This window comes from Condylura cristata, unplaced genomic scaffold, assembly GCF_000260355.1.
Source record: "Condylura cristata isolate star-nosed mole 26May11 unplaced genomic scaffold, ConCri1.0 scaffold00051, whole genome shotgun sequence".
In the NCBI taxonomy this organism is placed as follows: Eukaryota; Metazoa; Chordata; class Mammalia; order Eulipotyphla; family Talpidae; genus Condylura; species Condylura cristata.
Window position 1 is genome coordinate 1850270 of NW_004567152.1, and position 21013 is coordinate 1871282.

General features: G+C 54.1%; 1 protein-coding gene across 1 annotated transcript; it reads right to left on the reverse strand.

Annotated features, from left to right (window-relative positions):
• Positions 1 to 2644: 2644 nt before the first annotated feature.
• On the reverse strand, positions 2645 to 16392 carry RTN4R (reticulon 4 receptor). The gene is made up of 4 exons (XM_012734222.1): positions 16325 to 16392; positions 14853 to 14903; positions 13922 to 13940; positions 2645 to 4407 (listed from the first exon to the last, which is right to left on the reverse strand). The coding sequence occupies exons 1-4, from the start codon at positions 16390 to 16392 to the stop codon at positions 2923 to 2925; spliced, it is 1623 nt and encodes a 540-aa protein (XP_012589676.1). The 3' UTR covers positions 2645 to 2922.
• Between the last annotated feature and the right edge of the window lie 4621 nt (positions 16393 to 21013).

Genomic DNA, 21013 nt, shown 5'->3' on the forward strand with positions numbered 1-21013 from the left:
CTGGCATCCTTAGATAGGGTCTTCCAGCAGCCAGCATTTGGGGGATGGGTGATGTAATCAACACCAGTTCTCATGCTTTAATTAGCTTCCTGTGCAGGTGTCAGGGTCCAGGAGACTGAGGCTGGACATCAGATTGCTACTCCTCTCAGGGAACCACTGGCTGGTGAATCAGGGTTGGGTGGGGGTAGGCAGGAGCTGAGTCCACAGCCCCTCCCAGCTCTCACCAGCACTGGTGATCTCATCTCTTCCTGGGCTGTAAATAACACCCCAACGCTCACGACTCCCAAATTGTCCACCAGCCTGTGCCCTTCTCCTGAGCTCAGCCTGCACAGCCCACGAAACACCCCCACACTCCTGGGCCTCCATAAGGGTGGCTGCTTCTCCTGGTGCCCCCTGCTGGCTGCTCAGAGCAGACACTGGAGTCCTACTTACAGGGAAACAGTGGGACCTCAGTCACAAGCCTCCTGATTGCCCCAACCTGTCCTCTCAGTCCTGGCTGGCCCTCACCCCCAAGCAGCAAGCCAGAGGGACCTTCTCAGAACATCAGAACCCATCCTTGGCTCCCTTGGGACATAGTCCTGAAGGCCTGCTGAGCCCACTGCCAAGCAGTGGAACTCCTAGCCTCTCCTTGCATGGCTGTCTCAGTTTCTCTTGGGAAGGGGAAGGAAGGGTACAGAGTCCTTCCCATGAAAGAAGGTGACGTTTCTAGTTCTGAAGATCACCAGGGAGGACCCCAGTAAGGACATTTGGGTTATTAGTCAAGTCACAGTCAGCTCAGTGTAGCTTATGGAGTCCCGGTCCCAACCTAGGCGAGTTGGTGGGGACAGGCTTAAAGTGCCCTGGGGGTAGACAAATACCTTTCAGTGAAGAACTGACTTGACAGTGAGCACCCTACCCTATCCTGGGAAGCATGCAAACTGAGGAGCTCAGGTGGACTTCAGCATGCAAACTGAGCAGCTCAGGTGGACTTCAAGCTCTTTGAAAATGGTTATTTGCGTTTTCCTGGGTTCCAAGAAGGTGGTAGGAGCCCAGAGGCCTCCATGTAGGGCAAGAGCCTGCAGTCTCATCTCCGAGCCCCCACCCCCACCCCAGATCTCATAGCTTGGCTGTATCTTCTTGGGCATGTCAGAGACTATTTGGGAGAAAACTGGAAAAAGAAGCTTTAGCCCACACTCCCTTTGCCCACCACCCAGGAACAGGTTGACAGACTCCTGTGCCTGGCAGTGTAGTCACAGGAGTGGGATTCCAGGGACCCCAGAAGGTGGGCCTTCAGGCACAGGGCAGCAGCAGCCCAAAACTTTGACACAAAACTCCAGAGTGGCCTCTGTGGAGGTCACTGGGGGAGAGGAGGCAGTAGGACTCCTGGGCCTAAAGGGCCCAGGGTAAGGGCCCAAGTAGGGCCTGCCTGAGCTGCCCTGCCTGAGTCTGCCCTGTTTGACTGAGCTCCGGTGCTGGCATCCACTGTGCAGAGGGGCAAACTGCCCTGCTTAGGGGGCAGGCAGTGCTGTTGGGCTGGTTTCCAAGGTTCTCCTGGACTAGATGGAGAGTATGGGAAGAGTTGGCTCAGGAAGGGTAAAGGCCAAACAAGAGAGGCGGGGATGCCTCCCCGACAGCATCCTGACTGCCCTGTGCCAGGGTAGGGATGGGTCTGGGCACCCACTGTGGGCACAGAGGAGCTGGGTGGGGGCGCCTGGGACCTGGTTGCTGAGCACATCTCCCCCGCCCCATTCCTCTGGGCTTCTGGAGCCCTGGCCGCCCCCGCTGCCATCTGGCTCCGCCAGCAGTGCTCCCCCACCTCCCTCCCCCATTTCCTTGTTTTTCCTCCCTCTTCCCCTCCCCAGGGCCCGGCCTATGTAGGTGGCAGCACCTCTCCAACACATACCTTGCCCCCTTGCCTCCTTTTCTTTTGTTTCCGAGTCCTCACCAGCCCAGGCCTGGAGAAAACACGGGTGAGCATAATTTAATCTGTGCTACATGTGCTGTTTCCGAACGCACATGCACAGGCATGTGCACACACACGTGGCTCCTGTCCTGGTGCTGTGTGTGTAGGAGTCTGGAGACCCACATGGTCTGAGCGTGGGGTGCGGCACGGGTAAGTGCACACGCCTGTGCAGGTGTGGCTGCAGGTCTGGCAGTGACTAGTGTGAGGGCTCCCCAAGCCCTGGCTGGCCCTGGAGGGAAGCAACCTGCCCCACAGCCTGGCTCTCCATCAGGGCCACCAACGAGGCTCTCAGGCTCCTCCTAAGGTCACTTTAACCCAAGTAGGAGCTGGCAGGCAGCTGGGGGTGGGGCTGGCTCTGGCAGAAGCTGGGACCTGCGGGAACCCTGTGTGGTATCAAAGCAATGTCCCCACAAAGGCAGCTTTGTCTAGCTTCCATGGGCCCAGTGTGTAGTCTTCTCCCTGGATGCCGAAATCAGCCCAGCGAGCAGGGAGGCGCACTGCTATCAGCCTTGTGGTTGCCAGCATGGGTGCTGGATGAGATGGTCTGAGTTGCACCACCTATGTGGCAAGCAATTCCATTCTCTTTTGGGGCCTCCATATGCCCATGACTGGAGCAGGGGCTGCACTACCAGGGCCTACCCCACCTTTCATCACCTCCAGCACCCCTAGCCTGTGAGGTAACAGATTAAGAAAAGAGCTCTTTATTCCATGTCATCCAATATTTTTTACACAAGTAAAATAAAATGCATATCTCTATATTTTGAGATCCGAGCGGGAGGCTGCGTTCTGGAACAAACGCTACCACCGCACCCTGTAAACATGATGGGGTGGAGATGGGAGGGGTAGGCAGGAGGTGTCAGTCAGGGAGGGCCTGGCTGCCCATCAGGGCCTGCTGCCCGACGCTGGCTGGTGGTGTGGAGGGGACCTCATATGTACACACACCTGGCCTCTGACAAAGGCTCTGAGATCTTGATGGCTGGTCAGCAGGGCCTGAGCACCGTCCACAGCACCAGCGAGACGCCCAGGGGCATGAAGCCGCAGGCGAGGCTAGGCAGGGCACTGGAGCCCTCTGCGTCGCTGGCCGCTCCGCCTCCGCTGCCTGCGTGGCCTAGACGGCACTGGCTGCGGGTGCGGTTCTTGCGAGAACAGCCTGGCCTCCTGCGTGGGCCCACGGTGGGGGGGCCTGGTGGTTCGGAGCCCTCAGGCAGCAGAGCACTCAGGGGGGGCTCAACTGAGCCAGGCAAGGTCCCAAAGGGAGAGTCATTGATGTGCCGTGGGCCGGAGCCGTTGCTGGGTGGGCTGTCACCAGATGGCACACGCCCCTTGAGTGAGTTGCCGGCTGAAGCTGGGCTCCTGCCTTCCAGCACTGAGGCCTTGTCTGCTGCATCCGGTTGGCAACACTTGGGCAGCCCCCACACCTCCTCAGCAGGCCCACCCGTCCGGATGGGACGGAAGGGCCCTGCAACCACCACACAGCCCTCCAGGTCACTGGCGGCCAGGCGCTTGAGGTCACGGCCAGCCAGGCGCAGGGGTAGGCTGCAGGGCACCTCCGATGAGGAGCCACGGAACTGTTGTAGCCAGGCCCAGAGAGGGCGTGCCCGGCAGTCACATACCCAAGGGTTGTCGTTGAGCCGCAGGTACTGCAGAGTGCGCAGCGGTGCCAGGGCCTCTGAGGGCAGTGCTGAGAGGTTGTTGGCAAATAAGTAGAGCGTCATGAGGCGGCCAAGGTCACGGAAGGCGTGTGGGTGCACATGGGCCACTCGGTTCTGGTGGAGCAGCAAGCGGTCAAGGCTGTGCAAGCCACGGAAGGCGCGCTCAGGCACACTGAGGATGCGGTTGCCATGCAGGAAGAGGTGCGTGAGGTTGCCCAGATCTCGAAAGGCGTTGTCAGGCAGAGCCTGCAGCCCATTGTCCTGCAGGTACAGGTACTGCAGGGCAGTGAGGCCATGGAACAGCCCAGGGCCCAGCTCCTGCAGGCCACAGCGGTCCAGATGCAGTGTGTGCAGGCGGCCCAGGCCACGGAATGTAGCAGGGTCCACAGCGTGTAGCTGTGCGTTGTCACTGAGGTCCAGCTGCTCAAGGAGGGCCAGGCCAGCAAAGGCGGCAGCATCGATTCGGGCCAGCACATTTGAGTGCAGCCACAGGATGGTGAGGTTGCGGCAGGCACGGAAGCCCCCAGCTGGCACATGTGCAATGCGGTTGCCATGCAGGAAAACACGCTGGCTGGCGGCTGGGATGTCAATGGGCACGGTCTGAAGGCCCTGCTGTGGGCAGCTTGTTGTCACCTTGGGCTCATTGTAGCACACACAGGCTCTGGGGCATGGTGCTGCCACTCTCCATGCCTGTAGCCACAGCACCCAGGCCAGCAGCTGGCTCCCTGTAGGCAGAGTAGGGGAGAGGTTAACAGGCTCAGGACCTTCAAAGTTGGGGTTTTTGCTGGAGTCAGGTGGCCCCTGGGATTGGACCTGGGGCAACCCCAGGATGTACTGTTACCCTAAGAGTTCAGGAACTATGATTCTAGCTCCACTGCCATGTGACAGCCACTGCACACAAAGTGGAACCCAGGGGAGTCCACAAGAAGTGCTCCACACCCGGAAGCTTCGTGCACAGATTCAACACACACACAAACACATGCACTGACATGTCCACGCTGCCCTCAGCACTTGGTTAGCTGGATCACCACCCGGGCCTGCTTTTAAGGCCTTCTGGAATGGAGATTCATACTTGTAGACACCCTCTCAGGACTCCAATGCATACAGTCGGCTGGGACTGGCCCCTGTCCCTTCTGTCTTAATACTGTCCCTGGATCGTCCCCTGCCCATCAGCTTACAGGCCAGGTTAGTCAGCCAGCGTGTGACAAATACTCAAGGACCAGGCTGGCTAAGCTGATGCAGAGGAGCCTGCTAGGCTTTGGCAGTGCTCATTGTGAAGGCTCTCCCAGACTGCTGGAGGGGAGGTGCTGTTTGCTTACCCCTGTATCCTCCCAGGTCGTCTTGAGGCCCCAGGACTGCCTAGACAACCACGGGGAGTTGTACTTTAAAGAGGAACCTGCATGGGTCTGGAGGAGATAGAAGAGGAGACCTTCTTCCAGGCTTCTGAGTGCTTGCCAGCATGATTAGGAAACAGACCAAGGTCCCAAATCAAGATCCAGAGTTGCCAACTATCACGGGATCAGGAATTTGGATGCCTGGTAGGAGATGGGCAGGCAGGTACAGGGCTCGGAAGAGTGTCAGCCCTGGACAGTGTGACCCTCCAGGCAGGTGCCCCCTCTTCTACATGGCCTCCTTGTGACTGCCGTCAGTGCTCCCCGACTTGGCACTGGACACCTCCTGAGGCCCCTTCCCCTGCTTTTCTCCCAGGTTGATTCACTTCTTCCCAGACAATCAGTCCCTGCAGAGTTCACAGTCCTCACCCCTCTGCTCTATATGTACTCCCGGCTGGGACAGGTGCCTGGTGGGGAGTCCCCACTAGGCCATTGCTTAGGTGGTTCTGCCCCAACCCCACACGTCTCCTCTCCCATCTGTTGGGGCCAGACACAGCTGGTTCTGGCCAAAGACCAGGTCAGAGACCCTTTCTGGAGCACTGTCTCCAGTCCTTTTTTCACCAGCAAGTCCACACACTCCAATACTAACCTCATTGCTTATCACTGCATACTATTAGTATGCCATCAAATGCCAAAGGTTCTTTCCACCTTCACTAAAATGTGAACCTCCTAGGAGAGTTATGGCTTATCAACTAACACTTGAGTTATCAGCTACCACCTTCATTGACAGCTAACACCTGCAATGACAGCTAACACCTTCCTTGGCAGCTAGCTAAGAATGGGATTCTGCAGATATGAGGCAGCCTAAGTGCTTAGGTTGGGGGTAATGCCAGGGGGAAGGAGAGGACCATGGGCCAGCTTCCCCTCTACCAGAACCATATATTTGGGGTTCCCTTCCATGTTAGGGCCCCTCTCACACTGGATACTCTCTGGGCCAATAAAGAAGGAGGCTGGGCTGGGGGTCCCCTGAGCCCAGAGTGCCCCTCCCTGGGCTGGATGTGCATGGGAGGTTGTGAGGCATTCCCTGGCCTGCAGTTCTATTTAAACTGCTGACATCTCTCCTGCAATCTCCTTCTGGGGCCTCCTTAGGAAAGTTGGGCCTGATTATAACATCTCCCACCAGTATCTCACCTGTGGTCACAGTTTGTAACTGTTCTGCAATGAAAACAGCACTTCTTATCTCAAAGACCCCAGTAGCAGAGGAAGACCTAGGGTTAGCTGGGATCAGGGCCACACCAGGTCAAGCTCTGGATCTCTCCACCAGAAGTAGGTCATGTCACCAATCATACTATGTCATGGATCAAGCCACTCCACAGTGTTGTCACAACCCACCAATTGTGACCAGACCTGTTGCAGCACTGATTGAGGCAAATCACCACCACAGCCTAAGAGCTGGTTCACAGCTCTAAAGCGGTGGCCTGCAAGCCTGGTTGGTGATGGGTTTACCTGGCTTCATCAGAACTCCTTGGCTCCTCCAGCCTCCAGTATTCCTCAACTTGTGTCCACAGGAGGCCGTGAGTTCCAATCTTGGGGAACCCATGGCTAAGGCTATATGCCCCAAGCAAGGCTCCAAGCCTGAGGCCCTCCATGGGAGTGAGTGGCAGGATGGCTACATGGCATAGTCCTGCAAGGAAGCAGGCTCAGGGTGCAAAGACACAGCTCCCTTCCTGCTGAGTCAAACTGCTTTTCAGAAACCAACTTCTGAGGGTTGGTCCCTGTGCACTGGCCCTGCCGTCAGTATAGTGGCTGGTGGTGGGCTCTTTTCCTGCTGCAACCACAGTAATTGGCTCCAGCATGGCCCCCCTTGGGGCCTGGCCGCTGGTCTCCATGGCAACCCCTTCACTGAGCAAGCAGAGAGGGCATCTTTTTCCATGAGATAATCAAGCTCAACTTTGTGGCCTGGGTGCATATTCACAGTGGGGCACCTGGGATATGAAGACCCCTCTATATAGTGGATGTCCCACTCTCTTGACACTCCCAGGTCCCACCTCCCCAACCTCATTGGGTCCCAGTTCTGAGTGGCAATCAGTGTGAGCTTGCCTCTAGGCACATATGGTAAGAAAACAGTCCTCCCTTGGCCAACCTGGCTTGCACATAGGGAAACCACTGTGAGGTGTGTCCACTGAGGCTCCTGAAGCCATAGTGGTCCCATGCAGGGCTGCCTGGGCATTGCTATCCCACCGGCTCTGATGCTGATTCCAGCTGCCATTGAGGGAGAATCACCAGCCCCTGCCTGGGGATTGGGGGACAGTCACCGGAATTCAATCCAGGTCTCTCCCACCAGACAGACTGACAGTGCAGGAATGAGAGCTGATGAGGCCTCAGAGCCAAAGGCCTAGCTGGGGGAAGTGGGGGGCATAAGCTCTGGGGGTGGCCAACAGGGCACCTGCACTGCTAATCCTGTGCAGCAAAGGACCCAGATTCCCTTTCAGGGACACGAAGGGTGGGAAGGGGGGGGGGGGGGTGAAGAAGGTTGAGGGAGGAGGAAAGAGAAGGAGAAGGGAAGGGAGCCAGGAGGGGTGGGAGGCTTCTGGGGACTCACCCAGGAGCCACCAGAGCTAGCAGGCAGCTGCTCTGGTCAGCAGCAGGAGCAGGAACTGCCTCAGGCTGCAGGAGCAGGGGATGTCTTTGGTATATTCCCTGGCCCCTGTGGCAATCAGGGTCCCCCACTGTGGGCTGACATTTGTGGAGAGCTTGTTCCTAGAGGTCAAATAGAGAAACCTCTTTCCCACCTGAGGAGGCTGCAGAATAATGCCCTGGAGGCTCAGAGCACCACCTCAGCCTCCCTGGGCCTTAATGCTTCCCAGCTTCAAGAGGGTGGCAGAGACAGTTATGCCCAGGGAGCATAACAAGGGTTCACCAGATGGTATAGAAAATGTAAGTCAAAGCTGTGTGAGAATCCATTTCCTTTCCAATGTCACAAGCCTGTTTTACAAATTAGGAAACTAAGGCATATTTATTTAGTCTTGCTCTGTTGCTACCTCAAGAAGGTGCATGAGCTAAGGAGCTACAGTGCTGCTCAGACCCTTCCATCCATGAGGCCCATCCATCCCAAGTCTGAAGGGAGGCTGCTGTGTAGCTTGGCAAGAATGGGGCCCAGACTTGAGGCCATGAGGGTATGAGCAGGGATTGAGGACAAGGACTTTCTCTGTGCCATCAGGGACTGGGTGGTGGGGGTGGGGTAGGGAGGGCATCTCCAAGATGCTGCCCACCCCCACCCCAACCCCCAAAAGAGGGGTCAGTAAGATGTGGAGGGGGCAGCAAGCTATAGTACAGCCAGGACAATGGTCAGCTGAGGCCCCCATCTTGGCCATGAAGAACATTCCTGTGGAGAGTCACTTCACAGACCATACTTACAAAGCAGAGCAGGCCAGAGCACAGCACACCCAGGCCAGAAATAACTCCAGGTGGGGGCCAGTGGCATCTACATGCTGCTGGGGGTCAGGGCACCCTCCTTCCACCTCCCAGTGGTCCATCTGTCTTCTTCAGTCTTCACTTCTCACATTCACCACCCACCTTCCATCCGCCCACGGACCTGCACATGGAGAGCAAGCACACTGGTGCTCCCAGGCCCCTCCCCTGGCTCTAGGTATTGGGGGAAGGCGGGTGGCAGTAGCTCCTTTGCAGGCAGCACACACTTGAGGGGGCTTTGTATCTTCTAGGGGTGTGCCAACCAGTCCTGCCACTCTGGGCTACTGGAGGTCCCCACTACTTATCTTCTTAGGGGAAGATAAGTAGCTATAGGGGGAGGGCGGGTGGATCAAAAACCAGCAAGGTCACAGCCAAAGCAAGAAGGTGCGCTGAACCCAGGACTGTGGCAGTTCCAGGTCAAGCTCCCTGTGGGAGAAAACTAAGGCCCAGGATGGGTGGAGTTGCCTGAAGTCACACCATGACCTGGGTAGAGCCGGCCAGACTGGCCTCCCAACCATGCTCAGTGCACAGGTTGCCAGTCAGGAGTCTAGACCTGGAACTGGGTTCCGCTGTTTTAGGGATCATGTGCTTAACCTCTTTTACATGTGCAGGTGGCTTGGTGGGTGGAGAATGTGGCTAACTCTGCAGGACCTCAAGTGCACCTGTCTGCCCTGGCTAATGTTGTACATGGGTGAGCACACTCCCCAGTAAGGCCAACAAACAAGCCCATTACTTTGTTTCAAGTAGAAGCTACAAGAAGCCCCAGGCACAGTACAAACAAACACCCCACTCCCTGCCTCGCAAATTTCCTGTTTTTCCTTGCACATACAGACCTTACATATACCCATGGGCAGTCCTAATAAACAGACTTTGGACTCCAGACCCCAGGCTCCTGCTTCATTCTCTCGCATCTTCAAGTCTCCTACGTTTGGGTGAACATAGTGGTCAGCGCGTCCCTCAGTGGGTTAGCAACAGGAGACGTGCTTGTAGCTCGTGATACTCCCAGCACTGGGCATGACCTGTAGCAACACTGAGCAAACATGCCACGTAGTCCCTGGGCTGGGCACTGTGCTGATACAGCAGACACGGAGCCAGGATGCAGCCCCTGACTGGTGACAATGGTCCAAGAATTGACCATGGCCTACATGGTCAGTGCCATGTAGGGGATAAAAGGGACCACAGAGTCCTGAACTGACCCCAGATATTAGGGAGATGTTAGGGGAGGAGGCCATTACCAGGGGCAGGATCCTCAGTGTCAGCCCTTGGGAAGCCATCCTTGGACTCTGGAACCTCACCTTCTCTAGCTCACGCATCTCTACCCAACGTCCCTTTCCCCTAGCTCTCATTCCAGCATCTGGTGCTGAAGATGTCCAGCTCCAGGACACTGCTGTTACAGGCCACACCCTCAACTCTAGGGACTCAAACAGCTCCCCTCCCCCATGGAAGGCAGACACCCTCACCCTACTTCATCAGTTCACCAACAAACACCCAAATGCCCTCCTCAATCTGAATCATTTCTATCCTAGTTGCTACCGGCTGAGGCTAAGCATGTCCGGGGGCAGAGTGAACACCCTCATCATAGCAGATAAGCCCGAATGCCAAACTACCTGGCATCTAGCAAACTATCATGCTGGCTGCTGCCTGGGTTTCTGAATCATGTGTTATTGGTGTACCTGAGTGTCACTCTGGCTTCTTTTGTGCCACTGAAGAACAGTGGAATAGTTCTGACAGATGTGGTCCCCAGAGCTGAAATTATTCAGTATCTAGCCCTTTAGAGACAGTTTGCTGACCTAGCACACCTGATGTGTGTGGGTGTTTCTGACCTCACCCTTATTCCAGGGTGTAGGTCACTAGAGCCCTCACTTAGTGAAAAGGAAACCAAGGGAGAGATGACTGTCCTGGCTGTGGCTGGGCCAGGCCTACTTCCTCTAGTGTGGACAGGAGGTGGGAGTTGGGGAGGGAATCAGAAGAGAATGAAAATGCCATGCAGGTCAAAAGAAGAGTAATTATTTTGCTAAAGAGGCTGTCGGGAGGCTTGTAATCAAGCACATGTAAAAGAGGACAATTTAAACAACAGAACAAAACTGGTTGAAAGGAGCAGGGGGCAGCCATCCATGCTATAGGAATGTAACCATCCTCACTATAGAGAATGTCAGGGCTTCAGGGCCATGTTTCTAGGAGGCAGTTGTTTAGGGATGACTGGTGGGTTTTCTGGGGCAACAGTCCTTCCATGCCAATCCCATGACGCACTACACACTATCCACAGTGTGATCCATTTGGGCTGGGAAATGAGGACACAGTAGGTCAATTTTGATGCAATTTCTAGGACAATGATTCAGGCCTCAGCTCATGGAATCTCCCCATTTAAGAACAAAGATGTATTGACAACAGGAAGACTTGTCCTGGCAAGGAGTACAGCATCAAGTACCATGCCTCCTTGCAAAGAGTTTGTCCTGAACTATCCTGTAGCACCTCAGCTAGGATCTTAAACAAAAGTGGATTGTTGCAGAGGTCCACAGTCCAATGAACACACTAGCTATGTGTAAAGCATTTAGGTCATGGACAGTCAAGAGTTGGCCTAGGGTCCACTTGGAGCTGAACTGAAGCCCACCTAAAACTCACCTCAAGTTCACCTGAAGCTTTGTCAGCCTTACTGGAGGGCAGCAAGCCTCAAAAGCAAGAGACCATAGAAGTAATGGCCCAGAATTCCTGAACTGAGTCATGGTCTGAGGACATCCCACTCTAGCAACAGTGCCCTGAGGTTGCACAGAAGCCTCCTGGATGAGTATGTCTCCCAGGAAGGCCCTGTCAGTCCTGCTATTTCCCCAGCCTCCTGCCCAAGGAAGCTCCTGCCTGATCTCCCACAACAGTTGACATGCCTTGCTATTAACAGAACATCCAAACACATTCAATGCTTCCCTAGTTAATGAGAGCATAAAACCAGGAACCTAGAAGAGGTGCCATTGCAGACAAGATGGGAAATTACTCTAGAAGAAGCAGACAGTGTAGGGAAAATGCAGGAAAAATCTAATCAGTATCTTCAGAGGAATAGAAGAGAATTTAAAACAAGAACAGAGTGCCATGAACAAGGAACCACAAAAACAACAATGAAAGGGCTTGGAAATAAAAACTAGAAAGAACTTCTAAAATTAAAAAAAAAAAAATCAATAGAAATGTTGGACAAGGTCAAGGTAATCTTCCAGAAAGAAAAAAATTATGAAGAGGGATGAGATTCGAAAAAAATAAATATAGGTCCAACATCTGTCTTAGGAGAGTTTCAGAAAGAGAAAACAGAAAAAATAGAAGAGAAAAATATTATCAATGAAATAATTCCAGAAAATTCCCCCAGCTCTCCAGTGGACAAATCTCCACACAACAGCTAATATAATGTGATTCCAGGCTGTGGAGGCGAAGAGGGGTTGTAGCTCCCACTGGAAAATCAGCATGCTATCAGACTTCTCCACAGCACAATGGATATCAAGAGACAATAAAATTACACTGCTTCAAAATTCAGAGGGGAAACTATTTTCAACATGGCATTTGGCCAAACCAGCTTGAAGGTATTTGCTAACATTTGACAACTTGAAGAATGATGCTTTAATGGGGATGTGCTTTAGCTTAAATTAGGACATAAACTCAGAAAGAGAAAAAATTCAGGCAACATTAGGAAGGGCAACTGTGAGGGGGATACGGCACACTTGGCTCAGGTGATGACAGCAAGGTAAGGGTATGGGGTGAGATTCCCCTTGGTTAAATGAGAGACCAAGTAGAATGCTTGCATGGAGAATAAGCACTTGAGGGTGGCAGAAGGGACAAGAGAAAAAAACAAGTCAAGTGCCAACTCCAGGAAAAACAAAAGGCCAAACATAAGGAGAAAGTGACCACAGTAAGGCTGATGATGGGTTGTAAAGCATTCATCTTGGCTGGAAAATGACTGGTTATGAATTTAACTGAGGGTCACAAGAACCATGCTGGGGAGTGTGCTGGAGAATAGGAGGCTGGGGTAGGGCCCACAGAAAAGTAATAATTGCTTGGAAAACAGGAAACAGGACAATGATGGCTACATGCAAACTGATTCTTCAGGCCGATCTTTGAACAAGATATGGTGACCACAATGTTACCTCTGTAAATGTTTGCATGTTTGAAATATAGACAAATAAAAAAGGATAAAGTATATTTGCCAGAAGATGGAATGAACATAGATTAGAAAACAGTTGTTTGGTGTGCTAGAGAACATGGGACTAAGACAGCTCTTGCAGCATCATGGTGCTAGGCCTGGCCTCTGGCCCAGGGCCAGGACCTTATGCTGCACTTTAGCTTCCTGCTCAGCTGAAGATGGCCAAGGTCACCACAGGGCTCCAGGGACACTCTGGGCTCTTGGCTCCAGAGGCCTCATAAACCAGATACTGAAGGGACAGCTTCCAGCCTGAAAATCGAGCTATGCTCAGGTCTTCCACAGTCTCACCACCACTACGAAGCACACTCCTTCTTCCCCCACCAGTTACTTCTCACCTCTGCACTTTCTCAAGTTCATGTATCAGAATGCCCCACCTTCCCCAGACAAAGGACTCTCAGGAGTAGGGGGCACAGCAGGTAAACCAGGGACTACCTGCATGTGGGTCCTGGATAGCAGGGTCTGTGGTCCTTAAGGAGCACTCACACTGACCTTGGCAGGACACAGGCATTTCTTGGCTTCTATGAAAGTCCCAATCTTGTTACTGCAACTGAATCCATAGCATGCAGGCAGGGGCACCGTGAATAAGTAATTGCTCTTTTATTAACGAGTGATAAATTATTCCTATATGATTGTGTGTGATAACTCTTCCTTATTTGAAATCAATTTGGGATGAAAATTGTTGGCGGCTTCTCACCAGCACGGGTGGGAGGACCAGGCGCCGCTGCCTCCTAGAAAAGCAGGTCAGTATATTTTGGCTACTTCCTGAGGCAGATGTGAGGGAAGGGGAGGGGGGTTGTGCCTGTGCAGAAAGAGGGGTTCAGTGGGGGTAGGAAGGCACCTACTTCAGGGACCGGTGGGGAGTGAGTTAGATGCTCTTGCATGGCTTCTCTCCATCTATTGGAAGCTCAGAAAGAGGCCTGAGCCAACTCACTCCACCAGACCAGGGCCTCCTGAGACCATGAAGCCCCAAGGGGGGAGGCCCCAAAAGCTCAAGGCCAAGTTGGGGGCCACTACAGGTACCTATAAGTCATGGTTGAACTGTCAGGGCTCAGGGGGCCATTTGCAGGCCTATCCCACTCACTTCCAACCCCCAGTAACCCTGAGGTCAGGGCTAGCTTCCTTTACCCCACAGAGGACATACCCAGAACCCATCTACCTGCCAAGTGGGTCATGGATCCAATTTATCAAGTCTCAAAAAAGGCAATTTTCTTTTCCCCCCAATGATTTTACTACAACCCCACCCTTACCCCTGGCCCTCTTTCCCAGCCCAGAATGGTAGTCTCCAGTATAATCCAGACATACTTGGCCCCCCACCTAGTGCCTCTGGCAGGCTCCAAACTCCTGGTACCTCAGCCTCCTTATCTGATCTGTTAGGGAGACACAACAGTGACTCCAAAAAGCTGAAGGCCAAGTTTTGTTCATCAGGCACAGAGCAAAAAAGAGATAACTATGCTACCTGAGGGTCTCCCTCAGTGGTCCTACTGGAGCCCCAAAAGGCTAGGGGAGCCCCATGTGGATGAAGAAGAAGAGGCTTAGGTGACAGGATGCCTTCAGTCACTCCAGGCTCCACAGAGCCAATCTGCTCAGAGAGTGCCCTACAGCCAGGCCTCAAACTCTGCCCCTTAGTGCATACTTAAATCCCTGTACCCACTTGGCAGGAGGTTGGCTGATGCCCACCCAGGCTAGGCCCTGCAAGCCAATGCCCTATCCTGCTTCTTTGGAGCGGTCTCTGGCCTCCCATCTGGGCTGCAGCCGACCTGTGCGGCCAAATAACTTTTCAGGCAGGCTACTTATCCACCTTAGACTTCCCTCTGACCCTGATCTCTCAGGTCTGGGATTGTTATCTGGAATGGAGAGCTAGGTCAGAGTAGGCTGGAGCTTTGCATGCTATCTGTCTCTCTGAGGCCTCCAGTGGGTCTCATACCCTCTTGGAAACTGTGTCCTGGAAAATAGGACAAGAACATGGTGGGTACACAGGAACTGTGCTCTTCCTGTGGGAGCACTCAGAAGTTCCTTGTGTCACCCCCACCAGGGACCACCACCCCATTTCTACAGGTCAAGTCATAGGTAGAAACGGTGTGCAGGCCACTGACCTGGTGTCAGATGCTGGTCCTGGCACTCACATTGGACCCTGTGGCTCCTGGGAGCTTTTGCTCAGGGCATACCCCTGCTCTGAAATGTCTTCTGCACTCCAAGGCGCATCCCCTTGGAAAGACTTCCCAAGTGCTTCCACCCCTATCTCGCCTCGGAGGCCAGCTACTTCTCTCCCATATTGGTACCTGAGGCACTCATCTTTCAACCAAACTAGTCCTGGATTTGGCTGGTTGGGGCTGAGGGAACAGGTCAATAAGCAGAGTCAGGGGGAGCTCAGTGGGGTTCACATCCATGGGTTTCCATCTTGGGGCCTTGATCTAATGGGCCCTGTGTAAGTGAGAGGCAGGTAGGGTCTTCACTCCACCCAAATCACCGGGCAGTGTACTCTTGGTGTTGGGTGTCTTGTCATTTGGCAAGAAGTGAGCACTGTGGCCCACAGAAGACAGTAGCCCCCTCCCTACCGCTTCCACCATCCCTTAGGAGCAGGCTGTCCCCTAATGCCCCTTGTTACCTAGGTCTCCCAGGAAACCTCATGGTCCCATGGTGTGGGGGTGGGGGAATAGGCAGTCATGGTGTCAGGAAGGGCTCTCCCACCTCACTGCCTGCTGGTCACACTGGGGCCCATGGAGGCTCTAGCAGCAGGTCTGTTTAAGCCATGATGAGTCCTGTTAGTGATAACCAGTAGGTATGTAGATAGAATATTTTTATGGGAAGAATTTCTCATTTGCCAATTTTCAAATAGGTAATCAGACACTTGTCACACTGTCCCAGGTCAGCCCCTGCCTGACAAATGGGGCTAAGGCGGGGAAGACGAAAGGCCATCTGGTCATGTTTGGTGTGCAGGGCCACATGGATGGGAGCACAGAGGATCGCGTTGGTTTCCTACTGGGGCCAGGTTGGGGGACATGTCACTATCCACCTCTAAAGCTGCCACCCCAGCCTTCCTGCTAGGTTCCTTAAGTCCGTCCACCACAACTTTCTTACCTGGCTCCTATTTCCCTCCTCCTCTGCCTAGGGACCCAAAAGCTCCAACACAAGCAGTGGGCTGTCTCAAATTCTTTTGGCTTCCATTCTTGTGGGGTGTACTCATCCCCACCTTGGCCAGAAGCTCCAGTGGTTCTTTAATACCTGGGGCCAGTGAGGGGGACCCAAGTGTCAGGGTCATCACCACTCTATTGGCACCAATAGCCACTCTCTCCCTGGGACCTTGTGAGTTTGGGGATATATCCTCAGACACCCCAGATTCCTTGAAGAAGGAATATGTCACAAGAATCTAGCAGTCCTTGCTGCCCAGCATGGAAGTATCTCAAAACTAATGCTAGAATGTACCTACCAAGAGAATGCAGAAGCAAGTGACCCTCAAGAACCTGTCTGCCCCCCCCCCAACCCGCACCTGAGTGTGCATCTTGGTGAGGATAGGGACCCTGGGGAGAGGGGCATCACTCTTCAGATTGTACCTAAGAACATGTCCTCCTTGGCACTCCATCAGTCCCTAGGATGAGGGGAAAACCACCCTCAAGCAGGGGGCTGGAAGTGGGGAGGTGCAGGGTGAGGTGGGTCTGTTCCCCTGACCTTTCTCCTGATACACAGGGCAGAGAGATAGGATGCTCAGATGGCCCTAGGGTCTTGGCAGGCACCTGCAAGAATATGTACTAACCTGATCTTCGCCAAGCCCATGTCATGCTTGGTGTCATGTTTCAGGAGGTCATGCTTGGTGTCATACATGGTGTCATGCTTCAGGAGGCCTGGGAGCCAGGGAACAGAGTTGGGTAGGGGTATGACAGGGTAGCCTTTTGTCTCTGAGTGTGATGGGTGGCTGAATGGGGAGTTAGGTGTGTTTCAGGAGAGCAGGAGGCTTCAACTAGGTCATTGAGAAGTAAACAACAGAGTGTGAAGGTGGGCAGGTGGGGAACTGGGCCATGCTCTGGGAAGGGTTGGGGAGGGGGAAACACTCCTGGTTCCTGGCCAGGGTACAGTGTGGAGGCAGGTGGAGGCCAAGGGTGTTGGGTACGAGATCTCATGTGACCTTGGTCCCCACAGTTCTCCTGAAACCACTTTGACATGGTATCCATGCATCCTGGTGGCTGGTCAATATGGGTTGTCCTATGGAATTCTGCTTTCAGCCATTATCAGGGATGAGAAGTGCTCTGGGAGTAGACATCACCCTCAGAGGGCAGGTGGCTCAAACTTCTGCTCCTGGACCTCACCCTAGGACCCAAGGGCATGCAGGAACTCAGGTTGTCCCTCCCACTGCACCCTGAAGCTGGCTCAAAATGAACTGACACGGAAGGCTCCCTGCAGCTAAGGCAGAGGGACTGGGAATTCCTACCTAAGTCAGCTCGGAGTTCTTAGGAACCTGCTCAACACCCACCTGACTGGGACCACCCCCCTTTCTGCAGCCTCAGGCTCTTCGATGAGAAGTGGAGACCCCATGTGGACTCCAACTTCCCTTCAACTCCTCTGCTGCCAGGCTGAGCACTGCCCACCCCCTCCCACCATTCCACACCAGGGCTCTCCATGGCAAGAACTAAAACAACCATCACCAGTCCTCACTGCTGAAGGACTGGTGGGGAAGGGTAGGCCCAGACAGGGTTCTGCTCTTTGCTCCATGGTTTAGCAGAGGCTCCTGCTCCAGGGAGCACAGTTGGGCCCACCTGCCTTCCCTATCTGCCTGCCTAAGTTGTTATCATAGACCCATGAGAGGGAATCTGAGGAGGTGAGGACCCCTCTGCTCATAGTATCCCACTGCAGGGAGGGAAGGAAGTGTTCTGCCTGTGTGGGAGGGGTGCCAGATGCTGAGACAGAGCCAGCCCTGTGGGTCTTACTTATTGCTAACCCCCTCTTCACAAAGTCCCATGTAACAAGGAGGCTAGGAAGGTAGTAAATCGCCCAGGGGCACACTGGGTTCTGGGATAGAGCTCAGAGGGTCTCAGTTCCAGGTATCACCTGCTAAACCCTTACCCGAGAACCTCTGCCACAAGTTGGCACCTGTACTCCTCCAGATGGATGCCTTTGCTCATTTGGATCCCAGAGGAGGGCAGCCCTCTCGTGGTATCTCAGGTAACTGTCTTCTGGCTCATGGCTAACAGTCAGCCCCAAGGGTTATCTTCTGCCCTTCTGGGAGCTAACTCAGGATACTTACCATGAGGCTGCCCCTCATACCCTAAGCCAGGCCTGGGCTGGACTCAGAAATGTGGAAATAGGGAGGCAGACACGGGTGTTTTTGCCCCATACTGGGATAAAGGAGCCAGGGCTTTCCCTAGAGAAAGTAGAAGGGAACCCCATTGCCAGGCCCTAAAAACAAAGGGGCTTGAGACTTACCTGGGGTTAGACATGGGGATTTTAGGCAGGGGGGGGGACCTAAACATCTCAGAACCTGTTTACAGGTGGTGAGTAGGGAGCCTGGTAGGGGTGCGGGTGGGGGCTGGAGTGGGAGGATACATGGCTGTGGGCCTGGCTGTAAGAGACTGGGTCTGTCAGCCCTCCATGAGGCGCAAAAGGGAACAGAGAAAGACACGGACTTGCCCCTGGAGATGGGAGGAAGAAAGAGGTCAGGATCCCGAACCTTAGGCCCTGACACTGGGTATGGAGGGACAGGTAGTATGGGGTGATCACCAGAGGACAGGCTGAGTCTGGGGACAGATTTGCATATGGAGGGAAAGGAGATGCGAATTTGTGCGTGTGTGGGGGGGGTGTGTGGGGGGGGTGGGTAGCCTAGAAACCTGAGACACTAGCTCATCCACACTGACAGGCACACAGCAGGGATGCAGTAGACCAACAACCAAGATGCAGTGCAGTTTGGTGACAGGTCATGCTGAGGGCTCAGAGCTGGTCCTGATGGGGGTGTAAGGTTGCAACGTAGTGTAGGGGCTATAGATTCCTGGAGGGCCTTTAGCCCTCCCTACCATCCATGGGTATTTACTGCCCTTTGCTCTTGTGTATGGACCAGCCTGGAGCTGCCACCCCTACCCCCTGCCGGTGCCACACGCAGCCTGTACCCATGGAACTCAGCAGCCTCCACACTGAGGATTTGGAGCATTTTCCCACCCGTGAGGGCACTGAGCTGGGACCACCACCTCTGCCCACAGCTACAGATTACAGATGAGACCTCTGGTGACCAGGAAAGGACAAAGCTGTCCAAGGTCACACAGTGGCTGATCCAGTGGCTGCCCACACTAGAGATAGGGGGAGGGACTTCTGGCAGGTCCCTGAGCCGGTCCCATCTGGACCCTGGCAGGAGGTGAATAAAGACAACATCTTAACAAGGTCACAATGGCTGGGATAGATTGAGGACATGGCACTGGGCCCAGGCAAGCAGGGGACAATCCAAGAGGGCTCCAGGGAGAAGGTGAAGGTCCTGGAGCGCCACCTTGGCCTGAGCCCCTCAGCACTCCACACCCTTCCTCGATGGGCTCCTCACCAGCTTCAGCCTCAGCCTGACATTTCGCGTGACATTTGCTGCAAAGAAATAGAGTCATAAACCCAAAGGTTAAATTTGCACATTGCTTCACACTGCCAGAAGCGTGGCCCCCCCCACCCCCAGGTGCTGTGTGTGCAGGGTATGTGTGGGATGGCCAGCCCATGCCTGAGGTCCTTTTTGGGGCACCAAAGGTCCCCCTTCTAGGCCCTCCAAGATAGCAAAACCATAGTTTTCCAACACTGGCCCCTGGCTGGAACATTCTCTAGCACCTAAAGTGTGTGCATCACAATAAAAGGGGCTATCAGAGAGGCCCTGCCATACTGCTTACAGACCCAAGGTCTGTGCAGACCCAGACTCCTTGTTGTGAAAGAGCTCCATCAGCACCATTTAACCCAGTTTGTCCCAAATGTGACCAAAAAACTCTTGGTCAAAGGGAGAAAGGGCTCCTTGACTCACCATTAGCCTGGTTCCATGTACCAGGGCCCAAATAGGGCTCACGATGCTAACCAGGGTCCCTGGTCTCTGCCAGAGCAGCACCTCCCAACCTCCCTATGGCCCACAGCTCGGCCTTTTCACTTCACATTCTGAATTTGGCTGCCTTGTCCAGGGACAGAGGTTGGGGGCATGGCTGCAGGACAGTGCTGCCCTTGTCCCATCCTTCATCTTCCCCCAGCAGGCAAGGTCTTGAGGTCCACTTGCAGATAGGGCTGCCAGCACTGGCAGGGCCAGGGCACAGGTTACATGAAGAAGCAGAAGAGCTAGGGTGAGTGGAGGAGAGCAGCAACTGCATTAACAATTCTTAGCCTTAATTCTGATCAGTGCTGGAAGCAGATGCACTCACCACCAGCAAGAAACTCAACCCTACACCCAGGCAGAAGAGACCCTCAGAACCCAACCATAAAAGATGGGAGGGCTGGGACCAGGCCCCACCTCCAAGTCAGGGAGGGAGCATGAGACCATGCCCCCAGACCTGCTGGGCCTCTGCTGAGGACACACAGGGTATGTGCTGAAAACCTGTTATCCAGCCCCACAAACCAAGGTCCCTGTGAAAGATCGGGGGGCAGGTGGGGAAAGTAAATGACAGCACATTATTCAAGAGGGGTTTCATATACATCTTCATGCACGACAACTGCTCTAGACAAAAGGATGAAGAATATCACACAGCGCCCTCTATGGTGGGACCTGACTTGCCCCACGTGGGACCTGACTTGCCCCACTTGCATCTGTGGCCCCATAACTGCCTGGCCCCCAAAGCATTAAGTCCTATAAATCAAGGAGGGCAATGGCCACATCCTTTTGTCTGCTTCTCTCAGAGAAGGGCCTGACAGGCTAGGGAGATATGAATGAATGAACGAATGAATGAACGGATGAATGAGTCAGTGAATGAACAGGGCTTGAGTGAACAAATGTGTCTGGGACTAAGCTGCTAGGGTCAGTCAGGCCACAAGATGAGGGCCATGCAAGTTCAGAGGCCACATTTGGGGGTTGGGGGTGGGTGCTGCTGCAGATTGGGAGGGGCAGATTAGCTGCTGGCTGCTCTGGAGTCCAGGAAGCCCAGACCCTGGGTTGCCAGGGGGCCAGGAAGCCCTGATTGAGGGTCAGACGTCAGGCTCCAGGAGGTTGGCAACCAGGCAGCATGCACTCTGTTGACCTGGCACAGCCAAGAGCCAGGAATGGAATTCCAAGGCAGGGCTGGCGTAGGAGGTGGACAGTCACTCACACTTATTCCCTGACACGCTTGCGCATTTACTCATCATGAAACTCCTTTATGCTAAGTTCCCCTGACCCTTCTCCCAGTACAGACTGCGACATTTGGGCCACAGGCCTTAGCAGCAAGAAATGGAGCACTGGGGGGGGGGGGGGGGGTGGATGCCTTCTGCGCCCACCAACTGGGACCCGCTATAGCAGCTGCTATAAGGATCCATG